Below are 23,907 nucleotides of genomic sequence, written 5' to 3' on the forward strand. Positions count from 1 at the left end.
GTTTGTGAGCAGAATGGAAAGCAGAAGCTACAGCCAGTCCAGTACCAAATAACTTCATTGAATGTAGCTGTTTCTGAGCATGTGTTGGTACTTGAAACTGGAGTTATAACTGAGATCTTAAATAGATGCGCTATATTTGGTGTACACTGATGCAATGTAAGTGTTGTGTGCAGAAGGATGTAGTTGATGAGGATTTATTAGTGATATTAAGTGGCAATAAACTGCAGGTTTTCTTATCCTGAATCCTTGTTTCTATGATGTCTGCGCTGAAAGTAATGCCTCCTATTTTATGATGATGGCCCATAGTGTGAGAGGCAGATGTTGGTGGGATGGCAGTAGAGTTTGAGCCTTCCCATCAATATTCCATTCCATTCCGTTGCTGTATGACAGATGGCAGCAGAGAGGCAGTCTGACAGAATGGTGTCTGGCATGGAAGTGCATGTGGAGCAAAGGAATTGAGCTCTTCCATGTAGAAAATATTGCACCCATTGATGTTTGTCAGTGCTTGCTGGAAATTTACGGAGACCAAACTGTGAGCACAGTGAGGCAATGGGGGGTGTGTTTCACATTGCTGTTGCCTCTGCTGAAAGACAAGCTGTGTTCCAGACAGTCGTGCAGATTTTTATGAGCATGGCATGCTCTTGTTCATTGCTGGCAAAAATGCTTAGCTAATGGTGTTGCATCTCCCCTGTGAAGAAAGGCTGGGTGAATCGGGTCTGTTTAGCCTTGAGAAAAGAAGACTGAGAGGGGACCTGATCCAGGTCTATAAATATTTAAGGTGTGGGGGGCAGAGTGGCGAGGCCAGGCTGTTTTCAGAGACAGGATAAGGGGAAACGGCCAGAAACTGCAGCATAGGAAGTGCTGCACAAATGTGCGCAAGAACTTCTTCAGGTGAGGTGAGGAGCACTGGAACAGGCTGCACAGGGAGGTGGTGGAGTCTCCTTCTATGGACACCTGGACAACTACTTGTGCGACCTTTATCAAATAGTGTTATTGTGTTCTTTATATCTGTAGTTTCCGTGGAAATAAGTAGGAGACATTACTTTCAGAGCAACCTATATATTATTACCTATGTGGAGTAGTTAAAACCAAGCTGACCCATGACTGGATTCTGTGTTAATATTGGCATTTCTCTCCAAAAGATGCCATGTCTGGCTCTCCCAAATGACAGCACTGCTATTGCGGGAGGATAAGTACAGGGGAGTTTGTGCTTCAAACACCAGTGCGACGTTTTGGGGAAATGTGAGACCCCTTGAGGCTGTGAATTCGGACAGTGCTCTTTTTCTGAAGCTTTCTTTAAACATAGGTAGGCATTGGTTTCTTATTTCACTTTTGATTTCCTCTTATGCTTTGGTAAGCAAGTAGAATCATTAGAGTGACAGTTAGGGAAGTATGTTACTATTACTTATCTATGGAGTTGATTTTGTTTATATTGGACAGCTCTGGAACTATGAAATGGAAAGTATACTTCTGTGTGTACTGTACGGCTCTTGGAGTACGTGATCATCTTTGCAGTGAAGAGGTGGTATGCACAGCAAGCCTTAAAATCATTTTGGCATTTTTAAGTTGGACCTCTGTTTGGTTGTCTGAGCAGTTCTTAAGGCATGTTTCTTTGAGTCCAGAGCCAGTCTGCATTTTACTTGAATAACTGGAATGACTTCTGGTTGAGCATTGAAAGACTTGTCTGGAGCGTCACTGGAGTACATGTGTGGGATCTTGCATAGACTTCTGTGCATTGTATCCTGCTCTCAAGTTCATAAGAATAACACAAGTGATGTATTTTTCCTCAAAATGTGAAGTTACATTATGTGCAGTCCTAAATAAAGGCCAAAGCGTAGGTGCCTGACAGACCTAAAGCTGAGTGCTGGAAGCTCTTCCTTCAGAACGTGCAGAAATCAGCTCAAGATGAAACTTCCCAGGCAGTGCTTCTGAACAGCGAGATCCCTGAGCTGTGAGAGCATTGGAATAAATGTATGCAGCTATTGTCAATACAAGCTGTGGATCTTGGTTGGGTAGCATAACATCTCTTGTGATTGTACAGGCTACTTCTAACAGCTGCACTGACCTTGTGGCTTGCTTATGTTGCCTTTGTTCTGAACCTGCTTAGCTGTGGTGCACCCAGTAGCTCTGTTTTATGTATCCTAAATAGAAGTTGAATATGTCTGTTTGGGTTTTATTTCTATTTGGCAAACTGGATATCTGCAGCTACAATAGTTTTGTGACTCCCAGAGCATGCTGTATCTTAATCTCCTGGTGGCAAGTAAGTCAGAAGGACTTTGGTAAATGGTTGTTGCAAACTGTTAAGGATCATTTTCTAATAAATGCTTTCGAAGTTGAATGTGTTTTTCATACCGGTATGGAAAGCATTTTGTTTTTGCTGTTTTCATTTTGGAAATATACTTCATCTTCTGTAAACAGTTTCAAATAATAGATGTCAGTATTAGTCACCTAGGGATGTTGTGAGGGGAAAATAAGAAATCAGTGAGTTTCAGAATTTCTGTAACAGTTGAAAAACAGAAGATTTTTGGGTGTTGCAACAAATGTAAACAATATTCTGTCATAGTAAAGGTGAATTAATGGAATTGTAAAAGCTAAATATATGTGTGTATGGGTGGATATATAAACATAGCTGTGCTCTATGAAAACTCAGTGAAGCAACGTGAAAATTGTTTTTGCAGTGTTGCCTTGAAATCTGCAAGGTAAATGGGATTGTGTACTGTTCTTTGAGTGCTCATAAAGGAAAAAGCAGGGCTATTAATAATACAAAAACAAACCCTAAGTTCTTTCAGTTTAATTATGCTAATTAGCCTGGGATCAGATCTGTCTCATTGAGCATAGTGATGACTGGAATCTATTTATGTCATGTATCTGTTATGCTGCATTGCTAAGAGATAAAGCAGTTCTCCTTAGTCCATGTTTCTTAAAACCACGGTGCCAGGGCAGTACTTACTCCTTGGAAGTAAGCTGGTAAATGCCAACTGGGTAGTTGTCACAGAAGTTGATGTTGTATGAAGGTAACGTAGGGTTGTGCAGAAGTGCAGGGCATGGAGACTTAAGAAAGTCTGCAATACTTTCTCTTATCCTTAAAGGGTGGGAGGCTGTATGAGACGTGGTGTTAAGCACAGGTGTTGACTGTCAGAGTCTTCCAGATTTCAGGATGGCTCACTGCTCAGGGGTGAACAGAGCCTGTATGGAAGAGGAGTGGAGATTAAAATCAAAAGATGTGTTTCACATAAATCAGTTTATTTTATGAAGAGAGATAATTACTAATGGAATGGAAGTAAATTTTTAAAAAAGTCTGTTTTAGGAGGAAAAAGAATATGTGATCCACCAGTTACCATTAACCCCTCTTTAAAAGTGACCAGCAGTTGAAGTTGGGGGCTGGTATTCCCAACCACTAAGGAGTTCCACAATTCTTTTTCCCATTCAGTATTGTTGTGTGTGTTTGGGAATTAATGTGTTAAGGTTCTGGTTGTTATTGTTTTGTAAAAAGCTTTTCAGTGCAGGCAGGTCTCGAGATTTGCACTCTGCTAACAGTGAGCAGGATAAATGAGTTAAAAGTGTTCACCTAGATAGAGGCCGAGCAGATCTCTGGTCTGGACTGAAGTGGGTTCTCTGAAGCAACCAGCTACTCCTTGCTCTTGCTGCTGAGATGTGTAGACTCATTCATGGTCCTGATTTTTCTGCTGTACTTATTAAAGGAACGGATTGAAACTGGAGAACACCGTACAGTGTATTTGAAAAGCTGTGAAGTGAGAAGGCCTAGTGTGAGCTTCTGGAGGATATTTGTAGGCAGCAACACATAAACAAATGCTGGCTGAGGTTCAAAGTGATGTTTTCAGATGAAGCGTGAATATTTTATCTGACTGTTAAGGATCCACCCTTCCCGTAAGGTGCATTACCTGGTGTCCTGCGATCTCCAGAGAAGGAAGACCTAACAAAAAAGTGTCCTTTGTGGTCTGTAGTTTCTTTTAGAAACGGTCCAGCTGTGTTGTGTTGCAAGGGAAACCTTAATGCTATTACCACATCTTGAACAGTAGCATGAGACTGTGAGTTGCTATTGAAATACAAGTCTTTGAAACAGTGATTTCATGGTTTCATTGCCACTGATCTGGGGAAGAGGTAGCAGGTGAGAGGTGATCTGGCTTCAGATCTGTTGCTTCACTTTACCTTGGCTTCGCTGTGTGGATTAACAGTTTCTACTGCAAGCTTTCGTCTTTCCTTTTTAGTCTCTGTAATGTGAGCAGTTAGGGACTCATTCCATGTCCATGGACCTATGGTACTGTTTCCTGCCTGAAAAGGACAGCTGTTGTTTGGCAATGCTGGAAGTATAGTGGGAGACATTTCGTTGAGGTTTTAAACTTGTTTCCTGATCTGTTACGCTGTACCAGGACAGGAAGGTGTCCCCTTTGCTGCAGAAATGTGCTGCAACAGAGAAAATAGGGAGAAATGTTGGCTCAAGAGTCGAGGCTGGCTGAGCTGGTCTTTGTTTTGTGTGCACGTGTAGAGCTGTTTGTAGACCTGCAGGCTGCACAGATGTGCTGCTGCTGGCTAAATGAGGTGGTCTGGTGGAATGATACATGTAAGGAAAGGAAAAACTAATACTTGTGATGGTTGCAATTTCAGGAAAAAATACAGTAGTTAATAAAGGTAACGATGGCATCTCTTTTGTGAATCTTACCTGGGGTTGGGTGCAGCTGAAGTGGAAGCCGGGGGCTTGAAGCAGTCACTAGAGCAGGTGCTGAGTGTTCGGGCGAGCCTCTGTGAGGAGGGTGCGTTAAAGCAGATGATGGCGACCTCAGAAAGCCGAACCGTGATCCTCTTTGTCTAAAGCTTCGCTAATTCTTTCTGCACGCTGTTTTTGTCCTGCTGCCATCGCGACAGCATCTGTAGTGCATTAAGTGACGTGGGTGACATCTGTCCAGGCGGACTGCGGGGTGGGAGCTGCGCGTGGGGTTAAACGTCGCCCCGTAAAAGTTCATCTCGTCATTCAGATTACTGGTATTTACACCCAGCGAGCACGAGAAAGCCACGGAGAGTCGGCACCAGAACGACTGAACAACTCTCCTGGTTTTCCTAATAGCGCTGAAGTAGCTTCTCTAGGAAATAAACGTTAAAGCACTGCTTAGACTTTCAGGCTGCCCAGTCCTTTATTTCAACGCGTCAGGGCTCATCTCCTGGCTCGGGTCCGGTTACAGACCTGCGGCCGCTCCTCGACGGAGCCGCGGTGCGGGGCAGGGAGGGAGGATCCGCCAGCGCCGCACGCAGGGCCGAAAGCCGCCGTCGTTTTCCGAACAGCGGACGTGAGGCCCGGGGGAGAGGCGCGCCCGGCGCTGAGAGCAGCGCTTCCTCGGCCCTTCCCGGGCCGCGGCCGGCAGCGAGAACGGCCCCGCGCCGCACGGCCGGCCGGCCTCCATCTTGTCGGGGCTCGGGCCGGCGGGAGGATCGGGCCGTGCCTCGCGTTGGGGGCCGCGGCCGCGGGGCGGAGAGCCGGGCGGCGCCGGGCGGAGCGGGCGCGGGGAGCCGGGATCCGCCCCCGGGCCGAGCCGCCGCCGTGCCTGCGGGGCCGGGAGCGGCCGGGCCGTGACCCCTTCCGCGCTTCTGCCCGCAGATGGCGCAGTGCGTGAGCCGGGTGCAGCTGTCCGTGACCTGCCGCCGCCTCCTCGACCGCGACGTCGGCTCCAAGTCGGACCCGCTGTGCGTCCTGCTGCTGGACGCGGGAGGCCGCTGGGCTGAGGTGAGGCCGCTCGGTGCCCGGCGCTGCCCTGAGCCGCGGGCTCGGCGAGGCGCCGCCTTGCCCGTTCCCTGCCGCCCCCCTCGGCTTTCATCCAAGCTCTTCTTGAACTTGTCCCTGTGTCCGAGCAGTTAGATCGCACGGAGAGGATTAAGAACTGCCAGGACCCGGAGTTCTCCAAGAAGCTGCTGGTTGACTACTACTTCGAGAAGGTGCAGAAGCTGAGGTTCGGCGTGTATGACATCGACAACAAGTCTGCTGAGCTCAGCGATGATGACTTCCTCGGGGGCATGGAGTGCACGCTGGGACAGGTGTGAGGGCTGAGGCTGCCTTCTTAGAGCCTGCAGTGTTTTAAGCTCTTCTTTGTTAGCTCCCAAAACACATCCGTGCTTGTCCCTGTTGAATATAACTGGAAGAACTCTGATGGTGAGCAGACAGTGAAGGTTAAGAGTGCGTGTGGTCTGTGAGTCCTGGAATTGTGGTGGTGGGAAGGAAATTCTGGAAATGGTTCAGTCCATAGGTGTCCAGCCTTTGGGCTTTCCTGGGCTTCACTGAGTGGAGAGGAATTGGGCCATCATATTGTTAATATATAAAAATTTATTTTTAAATATTTTTATTAAAACATAAAGAGAGCAACAAAGCAATAAAACTAACGGGTTGGTTTAATCCAACCCCCTCACCAGCCAGGTTCCCTACAGCAGGTCACACAGGAAGGCATCCAGACGGTTGGGTTATTGGGAGAACCCAGCACCTCTCTGCACAGCCTGTGCCAGGGCTCGGGCACTCTCACTGCAGAGAAGTTCTTCCTCATGTTCAGATGGAACTTCTCGTGTTCCAGTTTGTGCCCATTGCTCCTTGTCCTGTCTCTGAGCACTGCTGAGCAGAGCTTGGCCCCATTGCTTGCCTCCCATCTTATGGATATTGCTAAACATTGACCAGATCCCCACTCAGCCTTCTCTTCCCCAGGCTGAACAGCCCCAGAGCTCTCAGCCTTTTTCATTGCTTCGTGTAGGAGCACTTGCAGAACTAGCAGGAACCTGGGAATGAGGAAGACCCTGGAGAGCTCTGGTAGCCTCTTGGTTTTCCTTGGGGCAAAAAAATCCTCAGGCCATAAATTCAGGGAAGATTGCCTGAAAAGCTGCATTCATTTCCTGAACAACAATTCGTATTTTTAGATAGAAGGGGAAGGATGGGGTTTGAGATTGTGAAGGATTTGGTTAAATAAGTAGACATATATAAATAAATAGACTTTCAATGGTTGTTTGGCTGCTTGTAATGAAAATGTCTCGTGGGTCTTGGGGGAAGCAGCAACAGGAGGCTAGTGTTAAGTTTTGAGGTGTGTTAGTGGGAATTGCTTTGTGGAGAGGGAAAACTTTAAGACTGCCTAACCATTTCAGGAGCACAAACTCGTAGCTGTCACTGTAGGAAAATTGGTTTTCCTTAGCAGAATTTTAAAAATAATTCCTCCTGCAGAATAGTTCTTTGATTCTTAATAATTCTTTAATAATAATGATTTTTCTCTACCTTGATATTACCTTATCTGTCTTTTAATCTCAGATTGTGTCCAGCTCAGTGTTTACCCGACCTCTGGAACTAAAGGAGGGGAAGCCAGCAGGAAAAGGCACCATTACGGTAAAGGAGAGTGTGTGGAAAAAAGAATTACAAGATCTGGGACAGAGTAACACTTCTGTTTTTGTTTCTTTCTGTTTTCAAATTCGGTATGTGTGGAGGAAGAGTATGTATTTGTAACCATACATAGAGGTTTTTTCATGCATAAAACATATGCAAAATTCTGTAATTTCTTTTTTTTTTTTTTAATTTGTGGCACAGATTACAGCAGAGGAGATTAAAGATACCAGAGTTGTCAATTTGGAAATTCAAGCCCGAAACTTGGACAAAAAGGTATGATTCATTTATTCTTTAATGATATTGCATGCTTGCGTGGGTCTTGACTATATTGAGAGTGAGTGCCTTTGGCCAGGACTCTCACTGTACTGCAGACGTTCAGCTAAGCTCTGTAATCCACATGTAAAAAGGCCCAATCTTCTGTTGCCAGTAGTGGAGACGTAATTACACGGCAAAAAGCACGATAGCAGATAAGAGATTCAACCACCAAGTTTAGGTTATGGGTAATTATTTTGGTTTTGGAATATTCTATACTTTAATACATTAAATAATTGTTTCGATTGAATATTGTAACTGTGCCACGAACTGGACTTTTTGTAATGTTATAAAAGAAGAAAAGGTGGAAATTTAGATATGCTGCCTTGGTGTTATTTTAAGCCAAGGGTGATTTATAGTAACAAAATGCTCTAAGGAAGCACAGTCTTGTAATCAGAGCTGGTACGCTGTGATGATCTGTAAAGTGCTGCAGTTTAAAAGAGGTAAGGAAATGTGTAGCTTATTTGACTCTGTCATTTGTTACTGATTACCTAACTCTTCTCTCATCCAAGGATAATACAGAGGTCTGATGAAGGTCTATTTGGATTTTGTTTGCAGGATTTCTTAGGTAAATCGGATCCATTTCTGGAGCTGTACAAGCAGAGTGATGCTGGAATGTGGCAGCTGGTGTACAGATCAGAGGTAGCATTTCTACACTGATTTGCTTCTTGTTAAGTTTGTCTGACAGCTTAGAGTGTCTCACTTCTGGTGATGCTGTGCTCCACTTCTGCAGTGAAACTTCCCCCCAGAAAGGGATTCTGCTCACTGACTACCTGGCAGAAAATGGTTAACTTCCTGCCTAATCAGAGTTAAGCACGAGTCCAACCGTGTACTGAGGGAAGAGTGGCAGGACTCTTCTGCCTTTTAGTGGCAACGAGCTGTGAGATTGGCATGGCTCTGCAGTTGTACCCAGGTCTGAACTTCAGGCTTCTAACAGAGCTTCTCTTTGCTCACGTAAGGGTAGAAGTGACTCAGGCTGTTCCACGTAGTCCCACAGAAGTACAGAACCCTCATGTTATGTTTCTTACTAACTTGCATATCACATCTCTCACGTGATGCTATGCTGTAATTTTTTTAAGGTCATTAAGAACAACTTAAGTCCATGCTGGAGGAGGTTCAGCGTTCCCTTGCAGACGTTCTGTGGTGGTGATCTTAATACACCTATCAAGGTACAGCCTTCAGCAATTCAGATTCGTTTGTTGTTGTGAGTAACCCAATCTCTGACATATTAACTACTGAGTAATCAAGTCGTCTAGTCATAATCAAAATTTTTAATTGCTTTTCTAGAATAATATGGCAGATGAGTGATTATACATTTATTAAGTGTGAAGTCTGTACTGAAACATTACGAGTTGTCAAACTGAGAAGTCAGGAAATGCAGAAGTGATGCAGTTCCTAATGATTTGTTACAAGAATGATTATGAATGGTCATTGGCTATTATGGTTAGAGTTTCAGGTTTTGGGATTTTCTGTTTAATTGTGGCTTTCTAATGCTATGTCAGCTGTGAGGCTTATATATTGGATAAACTTGAATGCATTAGGATACTGACAGAAGGAGGGCAGGTGTCTGCTTCCTCCATTCATGAGAATGGTGAGCTTATTCCATCTTGTTTTTCTTTCTGTCCCAGCAAGAAATTTGATCTCGAGTTAGAACTGGAATTTCTTGTAGTCTTGCACATGAGGATTGATACACTGGTCCTGAATTATGGGGGTGGTAGAACAATTCCATCTTTGAATAACTTTCTACAAAAATAATCTGATAGCAAATTCAGTTTGTGTTCTAAGCAATGCACTGATTACATAGAAGCACTTAAAGCTTTAAATAGTTTAATGTTGAGTATTATCTCCCTCTGCTTATTCAGCTCCTAAACACTTTCCATTTGCAGAATTTTCCTGCCTCATCCTGCTTGAGAAGAAATCTTGTGCTGGAAGTTTGATCTGAAAGGTTTAGCAGAAAGCAATGCATGCTGGTCTTTTTATTTGTGCAGCATGGCAGATCCAAAAAACTGCTGAGGTTATTACCCTGGTTCAAGTGTGCTCGGCATGTTGAATGTGTTCTAAGTGGTGGTCATGAGCTTTTGTGAGCCATCTTAGATCAGAAGGAAGTCCTATTGGTCTGAAGGTGTTAAGAGACATGTGGAAAGGAGGTTGTTAAGAGTTGTGTTACCTTGTCAAAAGTGACGTGAGATGGAATGGCTGAGGCATTTTGTTATGAGGTTGTATTTCCTATACTTTGAAATGTTTCTGCTTTTGCTTTAGAACCTTTCTGTGCTTTGGGATTTGTTTTGCAATGATTATTTAAAAACAAAACATTTGTCTTTGCTGTTAGTTCCTTTCACCCCCAAATCCTGAATGCAGGTGCAAATAATCTAATAATTTCCACAGTTTACCTCTGGGAAAGTTGGTCAGAAAGAGGCCTCTATACTAGTGGGCAGGAGCATTAGCACTAAGGAGTGGAACATTGCACTGGAGGTCTGTTTTCCATTCAGTATGTGCTGCTTGGAACCTCTTGTTCAAGGCTTTCTAAGATTTGCATAGGAGCAATAAGATGAGGAATGATGGTGGTTGCTGAGCAGAGAAGTCTTTGTACTGCAGCACAAGGGAAATGTTCGTGTGGGCAGTGTCAGTTTGGTATGTCTTGTAAGTGTCAGCTTTGTCAGCCATGCATGATGGTTCTGCAGTGGGAAACGTGCACTAAATGCATGTGTAAACAAATCTTTTGATCACATTAACAGTGCTAACTAACACTTAAGTAATTGTGAAGTAGAGGGGTGTCATTGTTCCATATTTAAAAACAACTCAGATTTGAGACGTAATACAATCTTGTGATGGTTTCTTTAAGAAAGAGGCATATGAAAGTAGTTTCTCTCTCCTATAACTGTTTAAATAGAAGTAGTAAATGTGAGATTTTAAAAAAGAACAAAAAGCAGTGCAACAAAAACAAACCCCTTCCTGACCATGCATTTGATGGCATATGCATAAAAGCAAATCCATTTGGTGTGAATTTTGGAAGTTTCTCTTGTAGATAAAAGGAGCCTTTTACCCACTGAAAGTGTTCCTGTGAATATTTGATAGTTCAGTTGAGTAATTAATCAGTAAATAATCGCAATGCAGTATTCTGCAGTTGGCTGACGCCTTGAGGTCAGACCACAATTCAGAAGTCATTTACTGACAGCTTCAGGTGTTTGTTCCCCGCTTCACATCTTGGTTCTGTTTGCAGCAGCAGCACTCTTTGGGCTGTGCACTCTGGATCTTTGTCCATTTTAGAAAACCCTTGCAAAAAGAGGTTTGTTGTAAGCTAACTCGTACTGTGAACCACTAACAGAACTGGTCAGTAAGTAGTTGGATTTTTTTGTGTGTGGTCAGGAGGGGACAGGGACAAGCAGAAGGGAAATGGAAGGTGCGAACTGCTGTGTTCTCTACAGCATGTTAGTGCCAAGGACACCCTCAGTCTCTGCATGATGACCTGTAGTATTGTTGGAGACGGGATTGTAGTGAGACTCGAACTCAGCTGTTCATCAAGGAGCTTTATTAGATCAGACTCTGCTACAACAGCAGGGTCGGGTCACTTCTAGCAAGTGTCCACAGACCCAACATACACACAGGGTATTTATACACTTTTTCAAGGATGACTACATAGCAAAGAGGGGGATAACAATGTGCTCATCGTCTCTTTCAGTTCCTTCCATAACATATTGTCGTTGTTCTTCATGCCTCAGGTAATCTCAGTTCTTTTTTCCTTAATTCTGAAAGAACACGTGCACCTGCTCTTATCTAAAGGCCAAAATCTCCACTCAAGCATTTCAGTACTCATTTCTTATCCATTCTTACCTTGACAATTCTAAGAACTTGATTTATCTGTTGATTAGTTAACATATTGACCCTACCATGGTCGTGGGTGGGGCTATACAGGGGTGAATGAGCAGCTTCTGTTGCAAACTCAGTGTAAACCTTGCAGTCTCTTCAACAGATCCCCTATTTTCTATACACTACTTTCCCAAGTTAATAATGATAACCATGTCTCCTACAGAAATATTATGGACTTTAACATCTACTGGTAATCCCTGGTACCAGAAAGCATACTGCTGAATATGAACGAAAGAACAAGTATTGGGTAAGGTTCTCCTCTCCTTCCAACAATGCAGTTTTTGCTGGTATATATGATGATGGTACTGCTAAAACTATCACAAAAAGTACCTCAGCTGGACTAATTTTGAGTGGATTACGGGGTGTAGTTCTAATATCCCAAAGAACTAATGGTAGGGCATCTGGCCATTTGAGCCCTGTCTCTGCTGTTACCTTTGCTAATTTTTCTTTAATAATCCGATTCATTCTCTCTACTTTCCCTGACGACTGGGGGTGATATGGGGTATGTAATGAGAGTGAAACGTTAAGGACTGCAAAAACCCCTGCCAAAATTGCTGCAGATGAAGAGTTCCTCTATCTGAATCAATTTCTTCAGATACTCCGTACCTAGGGATTAGATCTCTCAATAAAATTTTGTCTACAGTTTTCGAATCATTTTTCCGTGTTGGAAACGCTTCCACCCATCCTGATAGATGATCCACAATCACAAGCATGTATTTGAACCCTGCTGCTGCTGGCATATCAGCAAAGTCTATTTGTAATTTCTGAAAAGGATATTGTGAAGGGGGCCTTTTCCCTGACTCGATTTTTGGTTTTATGAGTCCGTATCTTTGACAAAGCTCACATCCTGATGTTATTCTCCTTGCAGCACTAAAACTCCTGGTGCAACCCAGAATTGACTTATGCAGTTAGCTACTGCTTCTGGGCCCCCATGAGATTGATCATGATACCATCGGACCGTTGCCATCAAATACTGTCTCGGCAATAAGGGCTTCTGATTTACCATCCAGATCCCATCTCTCAACTCTGCCCCCATTTTCTTCCATACCTCCGTTTCCATGCTTGGAACATCCAGATACAGTTGCGTAGGATCAGACAACATTGGTAAAGTTTGCATAGCCATAACAGGCATAGCAGCATTAGAGTGAACTGCAACAGCCCGTGCAGCCGCATCTGCAAGTCGATTTCCTCTTGCTAGAGCATCTAGCGTTTTGTGTGCGCTTGTATATACACTACAGCCATTTCTCTTGGTTCTTGAATTGCTGACAATAGGTCATTTATTAATTGTCCACGAGCGATGGTCTTTCCAGCGGAGGTCAAAAAGCCTCTTTCTTTCCATAGCGTTCCTACGGCATGACATATCCCAAAAGCGTATTTTGAATCGGTGTAAATATTAACTCGCTTACCTCTGCCGAGTCCAGAAGCCTGAGTGAGAGCTATGAGCTCAGCTCCCTGAGCTCCCAGCCCTCCTGGCAACGCTTCAGCAACCAGCACGGTTGTTTCTGTTGTTACTGCATATCCAGTGTATCGCCGTCCGTCTATATAGTAACTGGAGCCATCTGTAAACAAATTAAGCTGTGGTTCAGTCAAAGGTTCATCTTTAAGATCTTGTCTGGGTCTTGAGACAGTCTGCAGAACTCGCACACAATCATAATCAGGTACTTTCCCTTCTGAGTGGGGAAGTAACGTCACTGGATTCAAAGGTTTTGATCTTTCGATCTTAATATTGTCTGCTAATAAGAGAATCAATTCATATCGCTGGGCTCGCTGGGGAGAGAGAGATTTCTCTGCAAATTGTTTCAGTAGAACTTCAACCTCATGTGGTACTTTCACAATGAGTGGGTGTTCCAACACCAGTGTCCTTACTTTCTCGACCAATTCTGCAGCGGCAGCTACTGCCCTAATGCAGTATGGTGTTCCCCTAATCACAGGGTCCAAAGAGAGGGAATAGTATCCCACTGGTAGATCTTAAGGTCCGAGTTTTTGAGTCAATACTCCTTTTGCATGTCCTGACATTTCTGTAACATATAGATGGAATGGTTTTGAATAGTCCGGCAATCCTAAAGCTGGAGCGGACATAAGAGCCTGTTTCTCTGAAAGAAATGCTGTTTGGAGCTCGTCAGTCCAAGGTATGGGTTCAACTGCCTGTTCTCTAGTAGTTTCTGTAAGGGGCTTAATTAGTTCACTATATCCTAAGATCCATGGTTGACAGAAGCCTGCTTGTCCTAAAAAGGCCCTCATCTGTTTCTTAGTAACTGGTCTTGCAATTTCCTGTATTGCAGCTACTCTATCCGGGTCTAATTTCCTTTCCCCTAATGACAATATGAATCCTAGATATTTAACTTCAGTCTTACAAAACTGCAACTTGGACAAGGAGACCTTATGCCCTTTTTCATATAATTTCTGACACAAATATTGGGTATCCTTCACACATGCTTCCCGAGTTACACTTGCAATTAATAAGTCATCTACATACTGTATTAAAGCGGATTTTTCTGGAAGTTCCACATCCTTCAAATCATTCTTCAAAATTTGGGAAAACAGAGTAGGGGAACTAGTAAATCCCTGGGGTAATCGGGTCCAAGTCAATTGTTTTCCTTCCCAAGTGAAGGCAAATATTGCTTGACTGTTCTGAGCAATTGGAATACTAAAAAAGGCTCCAGTTAAATCCAGTACAGTATACCATCTCGACCATGCAGGTATTTCTGTCAGAATTAAAGGCAGATCAGGGACTACAGGATGGGGAGCTTCCACATACTCATTTATTGCTCTTAAATCCTGGACAAACCGATATTCAGGATCTCCATCGGCGTCTAACCGATTCTTATTTACAGGCAAAATTGGAGTATTATATGGACTAACAACAGGTCTCAATATTTCTTCATCCACGAACTTCTAAATTTGTTTCCTCAAACTTGGTAGAGCTTCTGTCACAACAGGATATTGTTTTACTGAAGGAGGGGGTCCCTCCTTAGTTTTATCTCTACAGGTTTCGCTGATTTCAGGAATCCAACGCCCTGACTATTGCGACTCCAGAATTCCTTGGGTATTTCCTTCAATTCCACGGGTATTTCCTGTTTCTGTTTGGGTTCTTTCTCAACCGCAAAAACATTCCCCCAAAAATATAATTTCGTGGTTTTAGAGTTCAAGTCCAATTTAGTTCCTAATTCTCGTAACACATCTCTTCCCAACAGTGAAATTGGGGAAGTAGGGGAAATTACAAATTGTACCCAAGTCAAACGGTTAAATAATAGTATAGGTAAAGCTTTGGTTAAAACTTTTTCCTCCATCCCTGAAACTCCCTTAATCATCACTGTCTCTAGTGACTTCTCAGGTACATCAAAATTTAAAAGACTTAAAGTGGCCCCGGTATCTACGAGAAAGGTTACAGGTTTTCCATTAACCTCAGCAGTTACATGACCTTCAGGTGATAAAACCACCGCCATTTCACTGTGATTGCCATCTCCTCAGAGCAGGTGGTAAGGCTAAGTTCATTCGCTGTTGGTTCGGAAACTCGAGTGTGGGCTGACCTTGTGGGGAGAGAAAAGGTGGTGGTCTCAGTGGGCATTCTCGCTGCATGTGACCTAAGTTTCCGCAAAAATAGCACTCTTTCTCCCCAGGTGGTATCCTATTTTGCTGATTCTGTGGGTATCCACGTCCTCTCCCCCTTATCAAACCTCTTCCCCTCACAGCCCTATGTTGATTTCCTTGCACTGTCGCTGCAGCTAAAAAGGCCATATCTTCTCGTTTCTCTTGTCTCTCCCTCCGCCTCTCTAGTTGTTTTTCTAATCTTTTCTTCTCTTCTTCCTTTTCCCTTTCTAGTCTTACTTTCTTCTCCTGATCTCGCCCGTTATATACAAAACTGGCTACTGAAAGTATCTTCTGCAAATTTTCCCCTTGCCATCCTGGCATGTGTTTCTTAAAGTACTTACTGATATCTGGAGCGGCCTGATTTACAAACACGCTGATTGCTAATGGTTCCTGAAAAGTCTGCTCTGTCATTCCTCCATACTGGATCAAGGTTGCTCGCAACCTCTGCCAGTAATCGCTCGGGCGCTCATCTCGTCTTTGCTGACACTCTTGTACTCTTGCCCAGTTAGTAACCTTCTCTTCGCATGCTCGGATGGCTTCTAACAAACCATTAGTGGCAGATTTCCATGCCTCCATTCCATCGTGGGTATGTATTGCCCAGTTAGGGTCCTGTACTGGTCAAGTCGGTCTGCCCTGCTGATTATTAGACAGTTCCCTATCTTTGGCCAAAATTCTTTCTTGCTCCTCAGTGGTAAACAATTCCTGCAATAGGGTTTGCATATCTTCCCAACTAGGTTTATAATCTCGAATGATGCTTGACAGCATCTTTGCACATTTTTCGGCATCATCTCTCAATCTTGGGAACCTCTCTTGCCAAAGCAATAGATCCCCTGGTTTCCAAGGCTGATGAACCGATACAGCCACTAAAGGTGGTACGTTGGCTGCTGTATTAGGTCCTACCCGTGGATTGGAGTGAAATTCCATGACCGTTGGAAATTGCCCTGCTTCCTCACTAACACTTTTAGACTCTCCTTTAGTTATCTTCCCTTCTTCATGTTCCTTTATAATCTCGTCAAAATATGCTAAGAGCTCTTGTTTATTTGCGACCTTTTGGATTTTTACTTTCTTCCTTTTATCTGCCCAATTAATCCATAAAAATAAATAGTTCATTTGGTAAGGATTTCTGTCTTGCAAGATTTTTCTAAGTGTAATCAGTCTCTTTTCCTGAAACGAACCCTCTGCTGGCCATACTTCGTCGGGACCTGCCCCAGGAACCCGGGTTAAGAACGGCCAGTCATCTTGACACAAAGTTACTGCGCGCTTTCGTGATAATCTGGCTGTACCTTCCAATTGTCTCCAATTACTTAATAATTCTTCTAAGGGAGATCCCTTTGATATCGAGGGAGTTCCTCCCATAACTATTTACCAAGAAGATATAAAAGGTCCTGATAAGAGCAGCCTGAGAAGTGTTCTTGAGGGACTCAAACCCTCTTGTTGCTTAGAAAGAGGACTCGAACCTACGATCCACCACTCGTCAGTTCAGCTCTTCAGGGTACTCACCTAATCAATGCTCCTGATGTCCCACCTGGGGTGCCAAACCGTTGGAGACGGGATTGTAGTGAGACTCGAACTCAGCTGTTCATCAAGGAGCTTTATTAGATCAGACTCTGCTACAACAGCAGGGTCGGGTCACTTCTAGCAAGTGTCCACAGACCCAACATACACACAGGGTATTTATACACTTTTTCAAGGATGACTACATAGCAAAGAGGGGGATAACAATGTGTTCATCGTCTCTTTCAGTTCCTTCCATAACATATTGTCCTTGTTCTTCATGCCTCGGGTAATCTCAGTTCTTTTTTCCTTAATTCTGAAAGAACACGTGCACCTGCTCTTACTTAAAGGCCAAAATCTCCACTCAAGCATTTCAGTACTCATTTCTTATCCATTCTTACCTTGACAATTCTAAGAACTTGATTTATCTGTTGATTAGTTAACATATTGACCCTACCATGGTCGTGGGTGGGGCTATACAGGGGTGAATGAGCAGCTTCTGTTGCAAACTCAGTGTAAACCTTGCAGTCTCTTCAACAAGTATCTTCTTGATGTGGTCAGATATCTTTTGACTGATATCTCTTGACTTTAAGCACTAGAGTTGTTGAGAGAGGCAGAGGAGGAGGCTTGGGGATGCTTCATGGCATAGCGTGCAGAAGGGAGGGACGGAGCAGTGGTGGGTTGGGATGGACAAAGAAGGAGAAGAACGGCACAATCTCTAAAGCAGTTTTGTTTTCCCAGTGAAGAACCTGAAGGATGGCATGGTGCCTCCAGTTTGGGTGGCTAGCTCTGTCTGAAGTTCACTCAGTTTTTGTGCACATTTCCCACTGATAGCAGTGGAAGATCCCAAATGGACAACTACCTGCTGCCTTTGATCCAAGAACCCTGTCCTCAGATTTGCTGCTTGAATTTTACTTCCTTATCTAGGCATTGCCTGTAGGTTCATCTTATCCATGATGCTGAGGAGAAAGCTGTCACCCTGGTTTGTATTGGGGTAACACCAGTTTCTTGGTTAATAAAAGCAATTCTGAATGGGCTTTTGAATTGGAGCAGTGTGTGAGCTTGAGCAGAGGAAAAACTGCTGTTCAGAAGCTTCCTTGACTGACTGCTTCTGGAATTACTTTTATTCTGCTGTCGTGTGCATTGTGCATGTTATAAATGCTTCTTACAGTTGTTGATTTCATGAGAGCTGTTGCCAATGCACATTGTGCTGTGTTAGCTTGAAGCCATAGTTATTATCATATTTTTTGTTTTTAAATGCATTGCTATTTTGCATTCTCTAGTTCTGAAGATTCAAGCTTACACACTATTTTAAATGTGACTGGCTATTCACTGTTTGTAATTTGATTGCTATAAGATGCAGAAAAAGGCAAATTGCAGTTTCTTTGCAAACTGATTCTGTTGCCAGGCAGAAGAAAGAAGTTTATTCAGAAATTAAGTAAGACCTTTTGGTGCTTTTTCCCCATTACTCCACTTGCATATTGTGTCCTGAATGATCTCAACTTTGTATTTTTGGGCCGTGAAATCTGCGGCTTTATTTTGTTGATTTTTTTTGTTTGTTTTGTTTTTGTTTGAACTGAGGAGAGCTGTCACTTTGCACGCTCAAGCAGGTGAGTGATTGAATGTCTTCCTTGTTCTGAGATGCACGCAGTGTGTCTCCCTCTGTCAAGTTTCAGGTAGTGATATGGATGCCACCGGATCAGATCTGATAGGGAGATTCGCTAGCATCACTGCAGAGCTGTTGGAGGCAGGAGATTGCTTGGTGAGCAGCTGTCATTCACCCTAAAACAGTATGCTTACCCATTTCTTGCTGTCTCTTTCCTTTCAGGTGCAGTGCTCTGATCATGACAGTGATGGGTCGCATGACTTGATAGGTGTTTTTGAAACTAACCTGGCTCAGCTGCAGAAAGCAGTGGACGGCTGTCCGGTGAGCTTCTTTTGTTCCTCAGTTTTGTCTGTAATTCAGTCTGTCACAAACCCTTTCTAATAAAGATGTCTGAGGGATTTTCAGTTGTTGCTTCTAAAAGTCATTTTTTTTTTCTGTACTTGACTGTATTACTAAGCTGTTATCTGGGAAAAATAAAACCCGGCATGGGGAGGTTGCTGCTGTTTTCTTTGGGTGCTGTTACCCTTCCTGTTCCTACAGATGTCCTTCAGCCTGTTGTCTGCTGGCCATGTGCTGTTTCTCGCCAGCCATTCTGCATGCTTTTGCCTCTGTAGAATCAAGTGGAAGTAAAAGAGCTTCTTTAAAAGAGCTTCAACAGAACAGTTCAGAGGTAGGACTTGTCTCAGGTAACATGTGTGCCTGAGCTGGTCGCCCTCACCAGCACTCAGGTTGCATTTCTAGGTAGCTTTCTAGACAGTGGAAAGAAATGGTGCTTCCAGCAGTTGTTCTTCTTGCTTTATCTTGGGCATCCGTTTTAGAGTAATTTGAGTCATTTGCTAGTGGTGCCAATTTCTCTCTGTCTACAGCAAAAGCCTGTACACTCATTTTCGTGGATAGGTCTCATCTGGATTCAGACTAATGAATCCACGTGCAGGACATAGCCTGGGAGTGCTAGGAGTCACCAGCCAATTTGATTTCTGTATTTGGAATCCTAAAGCTTGTGGAAAATTCTTCCCTAACCCATGTGAAATCAGAACTACTGTTAAGTGAAACAAGACAGTGATACCAGAATACTGATCCCTCTGCCACTGAGAACCTGAGACCTAGGGCTTTTTGACCTCCTTCTCTCCCCCTTCTCACTTTGCCTCCTTAGCTTCTGAGTTCCTTTCCTGCCTTAACATACCTGCGTTTTTTTTCAGTTAAGAGAAATGTTTGTATTTGTGACAAACTTCTTTGCCCTCTGCTAAGTGTTCAGTGATTCTGGAGAGAGCAAGAGTCGGGCTGTCACAGAGAGGCACTTCTTTGAAATATTCTCTCATGTGCTTTGCCCAATGATGACAGCAAAAGCATCAATTTAACTTGTCAAATAGCAGCCACATTAGTCACAAACACTTTTAAAATGAAGTTTCATAATACTCTGAAATTGTGATGTCTCACACCGTTCTATTTCAATAGTTTGCACTGCTGCAAGACAGTTTTATAATTTGCTTATTGAGTGCTTTCTTTATGTAGGTGGAATTTGAATGCATTCATCCTGAGAAGAAACAAAAGAAAAAGAGCTACAAAAACTCGGGCATTATTAGCATAAAATCTTGCAAGGTAGGAAGGTGGTTGTTGTTTGTCTTTTTCTATTTTCTGATGATCAGGAAATCTATCCTTACAGGAAGGAGGTGTAACACTGTCTGTCTGTTCCTCTAGATTGAAACAGACTATTCGTTCCTGGACTATGTGATGGGAGGCTGCCAGATTAATTTTACAGTGAGTTGTTACCCCACTTCACATCTTGGTAGATGATAGAACAAGGCAATGAAGTTGTGTTTAGTACTTTTAATTTGCAGTATGTGTTTTCTTCAGGAGTAATGAAAGCTGCCAAAAAGAATTGATTTTATATTTTGCTTTTTGATATCAAGTAGCAAATTTAATGGATCTTGAATTTCTCAAGCTTCTTTTGAGAAATCAATTTCCAGCCTTGGTGGAAAGGACTGCTGCTCCTCAGATGTGCATGTGCCCTGGTGGGAGAAAATGTGCAGGCTTGTTTGCCTGCCTCTGTTTGCAGTCATCTTTGTGTCTGGCAGGGAGGGAGCAGTGTGGGGCTGTTCTTATCCCTCTGTTTCTGATTGTTTTTGGTACTTCTCATTTGCTTATGATGCTGTCTCATTGACCTGCTTTTATCATTCTCCAAACTGATTAGGTGGGCATAGACTTCACTGGCTCCAATGGTGATCCCAACTCACCAGATTCTCTTCACTACATCAGCCCAGATGGGATAAATGAGTACTTGATTGCCATCTGGAGTGTGGGAAGTGTAGTCCAGGATTATGACACGTATGTAAGAGGTTCTTAACTCTCCTAGCCCCCTCAATAAAAAATGCTTCGCAGTGGGTCATTGGTCAAGGCTGATAGCTCATTCTGGAGCTGTAGTATTTGGAGGTGCTGCTGCTTTTCCTTGGGAGATCCTTCAGGAACTGCTGCTGCTGCTTGCTGCTTACCAAAAAAAGGCAATGACAATCCTTTTTAATAAAGCATGTTTGCTTTATTTGTCCATCCAGATCTACACCTTTATTGCGCTGGGCTACTCTGTAATTCTGCTTTAGCTGGTTGTAGTCCCTTCTTGGTAACAGTGCATCTCAAACATGAATTCCCTGTTAGACTCCATGGGAACGTGTTTGCCTGCTCTGTCCTTCAGCCAAGCTGTGACTGGGTTGGCTTTTCTCTTGCTACTCTGAGATTTCCTAAGAGTTATGCAGCCTACTGCATTCAAAGACATTGTGAAATTGTCAGTCCCATGCCTGAAATCCTTGGGTAACTATTTACTGACTATGGGAAAACTAGGTGGTGTACCTGTCCCTAATGGCAGGAATTGAACCTTGGTCTACAACTTTTTCTGGGAATAAAACAGAATTAGTAAAATACTACAGAATTTCTCTTTCTCATTTCTTCTTGTTGCCCTTTTTCCCAAGGGACAGGCTGTTTCCTGCATTTGGTTTTGGAGCTCAGGTTCCTCCTAGCTGGCAGGTAAGGCCTTCACAGCACTGTGCAGTAGGTCTTTTAATGTCTGCATTCTCTAACTGGTTGTAACATCACCGTTTCTAGGTGTCTCATGAGTTTGCTTTGAACTTCAATCCCGACAACCCTTATTGTCAAGGTGAGGACACCTCTTTATTAATATTTCACTGAGAGGGACCGATGTTTGAAGTGTTCATTCCTTTCATAACTGGTTTAAAAAAAAAAAAACAACAAAAAACCAAAACCAACATGCAACAGATGCAGTGTGAAGACATCCACCAAACTACGTGTACTCTCACCTGAATGTGAAGATCTGTCGATGCAGGCTTCCAGTGAAACAGTCTAGGTTAAGTTTGATTGTTGGAGATGGAGAGAGCTGGGATGTGTGGGGTTCTAAACATCAGGAAGCACCTCTGTACTGTGTGGGTGATAGAGCACTGAAGCACGTTGCCCAGAGAGGTTTCCAAGACCTTGGAGACCTTCAAAAGTCATGGGCATGGGCCTGGGCTACTGGCTGTAGGTGGCCCTGTTAGAGAAGGGGATTTGGTTGAGATGTTCTCCAGAGGTCCCTTCAAAACTCAGCCAACCTGTGATTCTGTTAGTCTGCTTAAATTTTTGTTGTTGCTACTTGGTTATTTCTTGTTATGTTATGGGTAGCAGTGTGTCTGTGTTAGTCACACTTCTGAAGCTACTATGTGCTTAGGCTGTTAGTGACAGTGGCAGCTACTTCAGTATTATCAGTGTTCTTCTGTTATTTTTAAAGGATTGTCTCAAGTGTTCATTTCCCTCAAAGCCCCATTCTTCTGTGGTAGCTATTTCAGCTGGTTTTAGTGGCTTGTCTGTAAACTAGATTTGGAACTCCTAAGCACTCTCTTGGCAAGCAGTGATGTGGAATTCTTGAATAAAGAGTTCTCCTCATGTTTTCTGTCTAGTTTAAGGCCAATAAAAAATGGAATCTGAGAATCAGTGTTAAAATGGAAGCATTTCCCTGCTCAATTCCACATTGCCCACCTCACTGCCATCTGTGTTGTTGCCCTGTGGCAGTACTTGTTGCAGTAGTTCAGTAGAAATAAAGCACTGAAACCTGTATGGTGGGCAATGGCAAATAAAAATGCATCACTATAAGCCAGTATGTGGGGCAATTTAAATGAACCCACACAAGAATTGAAACCATCAAAAATCAGACTTCTAAAATTTTGATTAGTTAAGTAGTGAGAGGAACTTGTTGCATAGGAGGAACCTTGTGGACTCGTTTTTCTGTTTAAAAATAACACAAAACATTGAAATCCAGGAACTGTTGTCCATCTTGCACATGAGGAAAATAAGCAATAACTATTCCAGAGAGTTTGTGACCTTGTTAATTAGACTACAGTCATTTAAAAGAAACTGAATGACAAAGAAGAAGGGACAATATCACCAGCATGCATCTGCTGGATTACTTCCGTCCAGCTTCCATTACTTTTATTTTGTTAGAGTCACTAAGAGTAACATAAAGAATGTAGAGCGAGGGAGAAATCTGGAAATCTTGTCTCTGCAGATGTCCACTGGTTTCAGCTCTGTGCTTCGTACAGTCACTGTTATCTGTTTGTTTTGTCCTTTAGGAGTTCGCACCAGCGTGAATGTTTTATCCTTTACCATACTATTTAGTAATGATTTAAATAATTACAGGAGAAATGGTGAGGCAGCTTGCCTTCCTTGTGTTACAGGGATCCAAGGAATAGTTGATGCCTATCGCCAGATCCTTCCTCAGATCCGACTCTATGGGCCAACCAACTTCTCTCCTATTATAAACCACGTGGCAAGGTTTGCTGCACACTCGGCGCAACAAAGGACTGCTTCTGTGAGTCCATGTCCCTGCCTTTGGATCTGCATCTGGGTGATGTTTCTGTTTTTCTGTTCATGATGGGATAGAGTGGAATGGTTAAGTGATTTCTTCCTCCTTCCTCGAGGTCTTTTCTTTCCAACCTCCAGAGAGACTCTTCATGCTCTCTTGGTTGATAAGTAGACATTGATATGAGCCTTTACCAACAAAGTATACAGGGGTGCTGTGTTGGCTTTTAGACCAACTGGACTTTGTCAGCAGCTGTATTACCCTAACCTCTTTTGCCAGGTTCTGTCACCTGTAGAGTATGCATGCAGAATAAAGGGGCCCTGTAGTTTTATTCCAAGCAATTTTGCACTCAAGAATGTTCACAGAGAAGTACTGAAAAACGTCAGAGGTTGCCTGCTTGTCCCACCATGTTTGCGTGGAGAATCAGGATATCCAGAGGGCCATGCTAACAGAGCAGTTGGAGAGCTGGCAGATCAGCATGCTGTGTTGCAGAATGGCCATGCTTGCTTCTGCAGCTGCACTGCATATCTTGTTTATGTGCTTGTGTGGCCGTGGCTGCTGTTAAAATTCAACTCTATCTCTTAAAACTTAATTTGTTGTGCATAATGGCTTATTTCCTGATACGTTTAGCTGATTCTATTCTGACTATCTAGTTAGAAGGAATTCTGATGTATGCTCTGATACTCACCTTCTGGGCTAGCTGTATCAGGATTTTGATTTTGACTTAAGTACAAGATTGAGGTTCTTGTCCTAGGGGAATACTCTTCTGACATTTCTAAGGGCATTGGTGGTTTTGGTTTGTTTTTTTTTTTTTTTTTAGATATCCAAACCCTTGGG

The 23,907-nt window shown here is 43.2% G+C and overlaps 1 protein-coding gene and 1 pseudogene across 5 annotated transcripts in view; one reads left to right on the plus strand and one right to left on the minus strand.

Annotated features, from left to right (window-relative positions):
• The window catches only part of CPNE1 (copine 1), a 48,463-nt gene that overhangs the window by 21,206 nt on the left and 3,350 nt on the right, over positions 1–23,907 (plus strand). For all 5 annotated transcript variants that reach the window (XM_031605664.2, XM_090152259.1, XM_090152258.1 and 2 more), the window contains 13 exons: positions 5,612–5,737; positions 5,866–6,045; positions 7,292–7,366; positions 7,565–7,636; positions 8,234–8,317; positions 8,755–8,844; positions 18,456–18,554; positions 19,746–19,832; positions 19,932–19,991; positions 20,425–20,558; positions 21,194–21,248; positions 21,327–21,378; positions 22,946–23,079. In XM_031605664.2, the coding sequence (XP_031461524.2) occupies positions 5,612–5,737; positions 5,866–6,045; positions 7,292–7,366; positions 7,565–7,636; positions 8,234–8,317; positions 8,755–8,844; positions 18,456–18,554; positions 19,746–19,832; positions 19,932–19,991; positions 20,425–20,558; positions 21,194–21,248; positions 21,327–21,378; positions 22,946–23,079 (1,248 nt within the window). The remainder of the gene's footprint in view (positions 1–5,611; positions 5,738–5,865; positions 6,046–7,291; positions 7,367–7,564; positions 7,637–8,233; positions 8,318–8,754; positions 8,845–18,455; positions 18,555–19,745; positions 19,833–19,931; positions 19,992–20,424; positions 20,559–21,193; positions 21,249–21,326; positions 21,379–22,945; positions 23,080–23,907) is intronic.
• LOC149915574 (uncharacterized) lies at positions 14,418–17,029 on the minus strand (annotated as a pseudogene).

This window comes from Phasianus colchicus, chromosome 17 (genome assembly GCF_987193195.1).
Source record: "Phasianus colchicus chromosome 17, bPhaCol1.hap1.1, whole genome shotgun sequence".
NCBI classification, from domain to species: Eukaryota; Metazoa; Chordata; class Aves; order Galliformes; family Phasianidae; genus Phasianus; species Phasianus colchicus.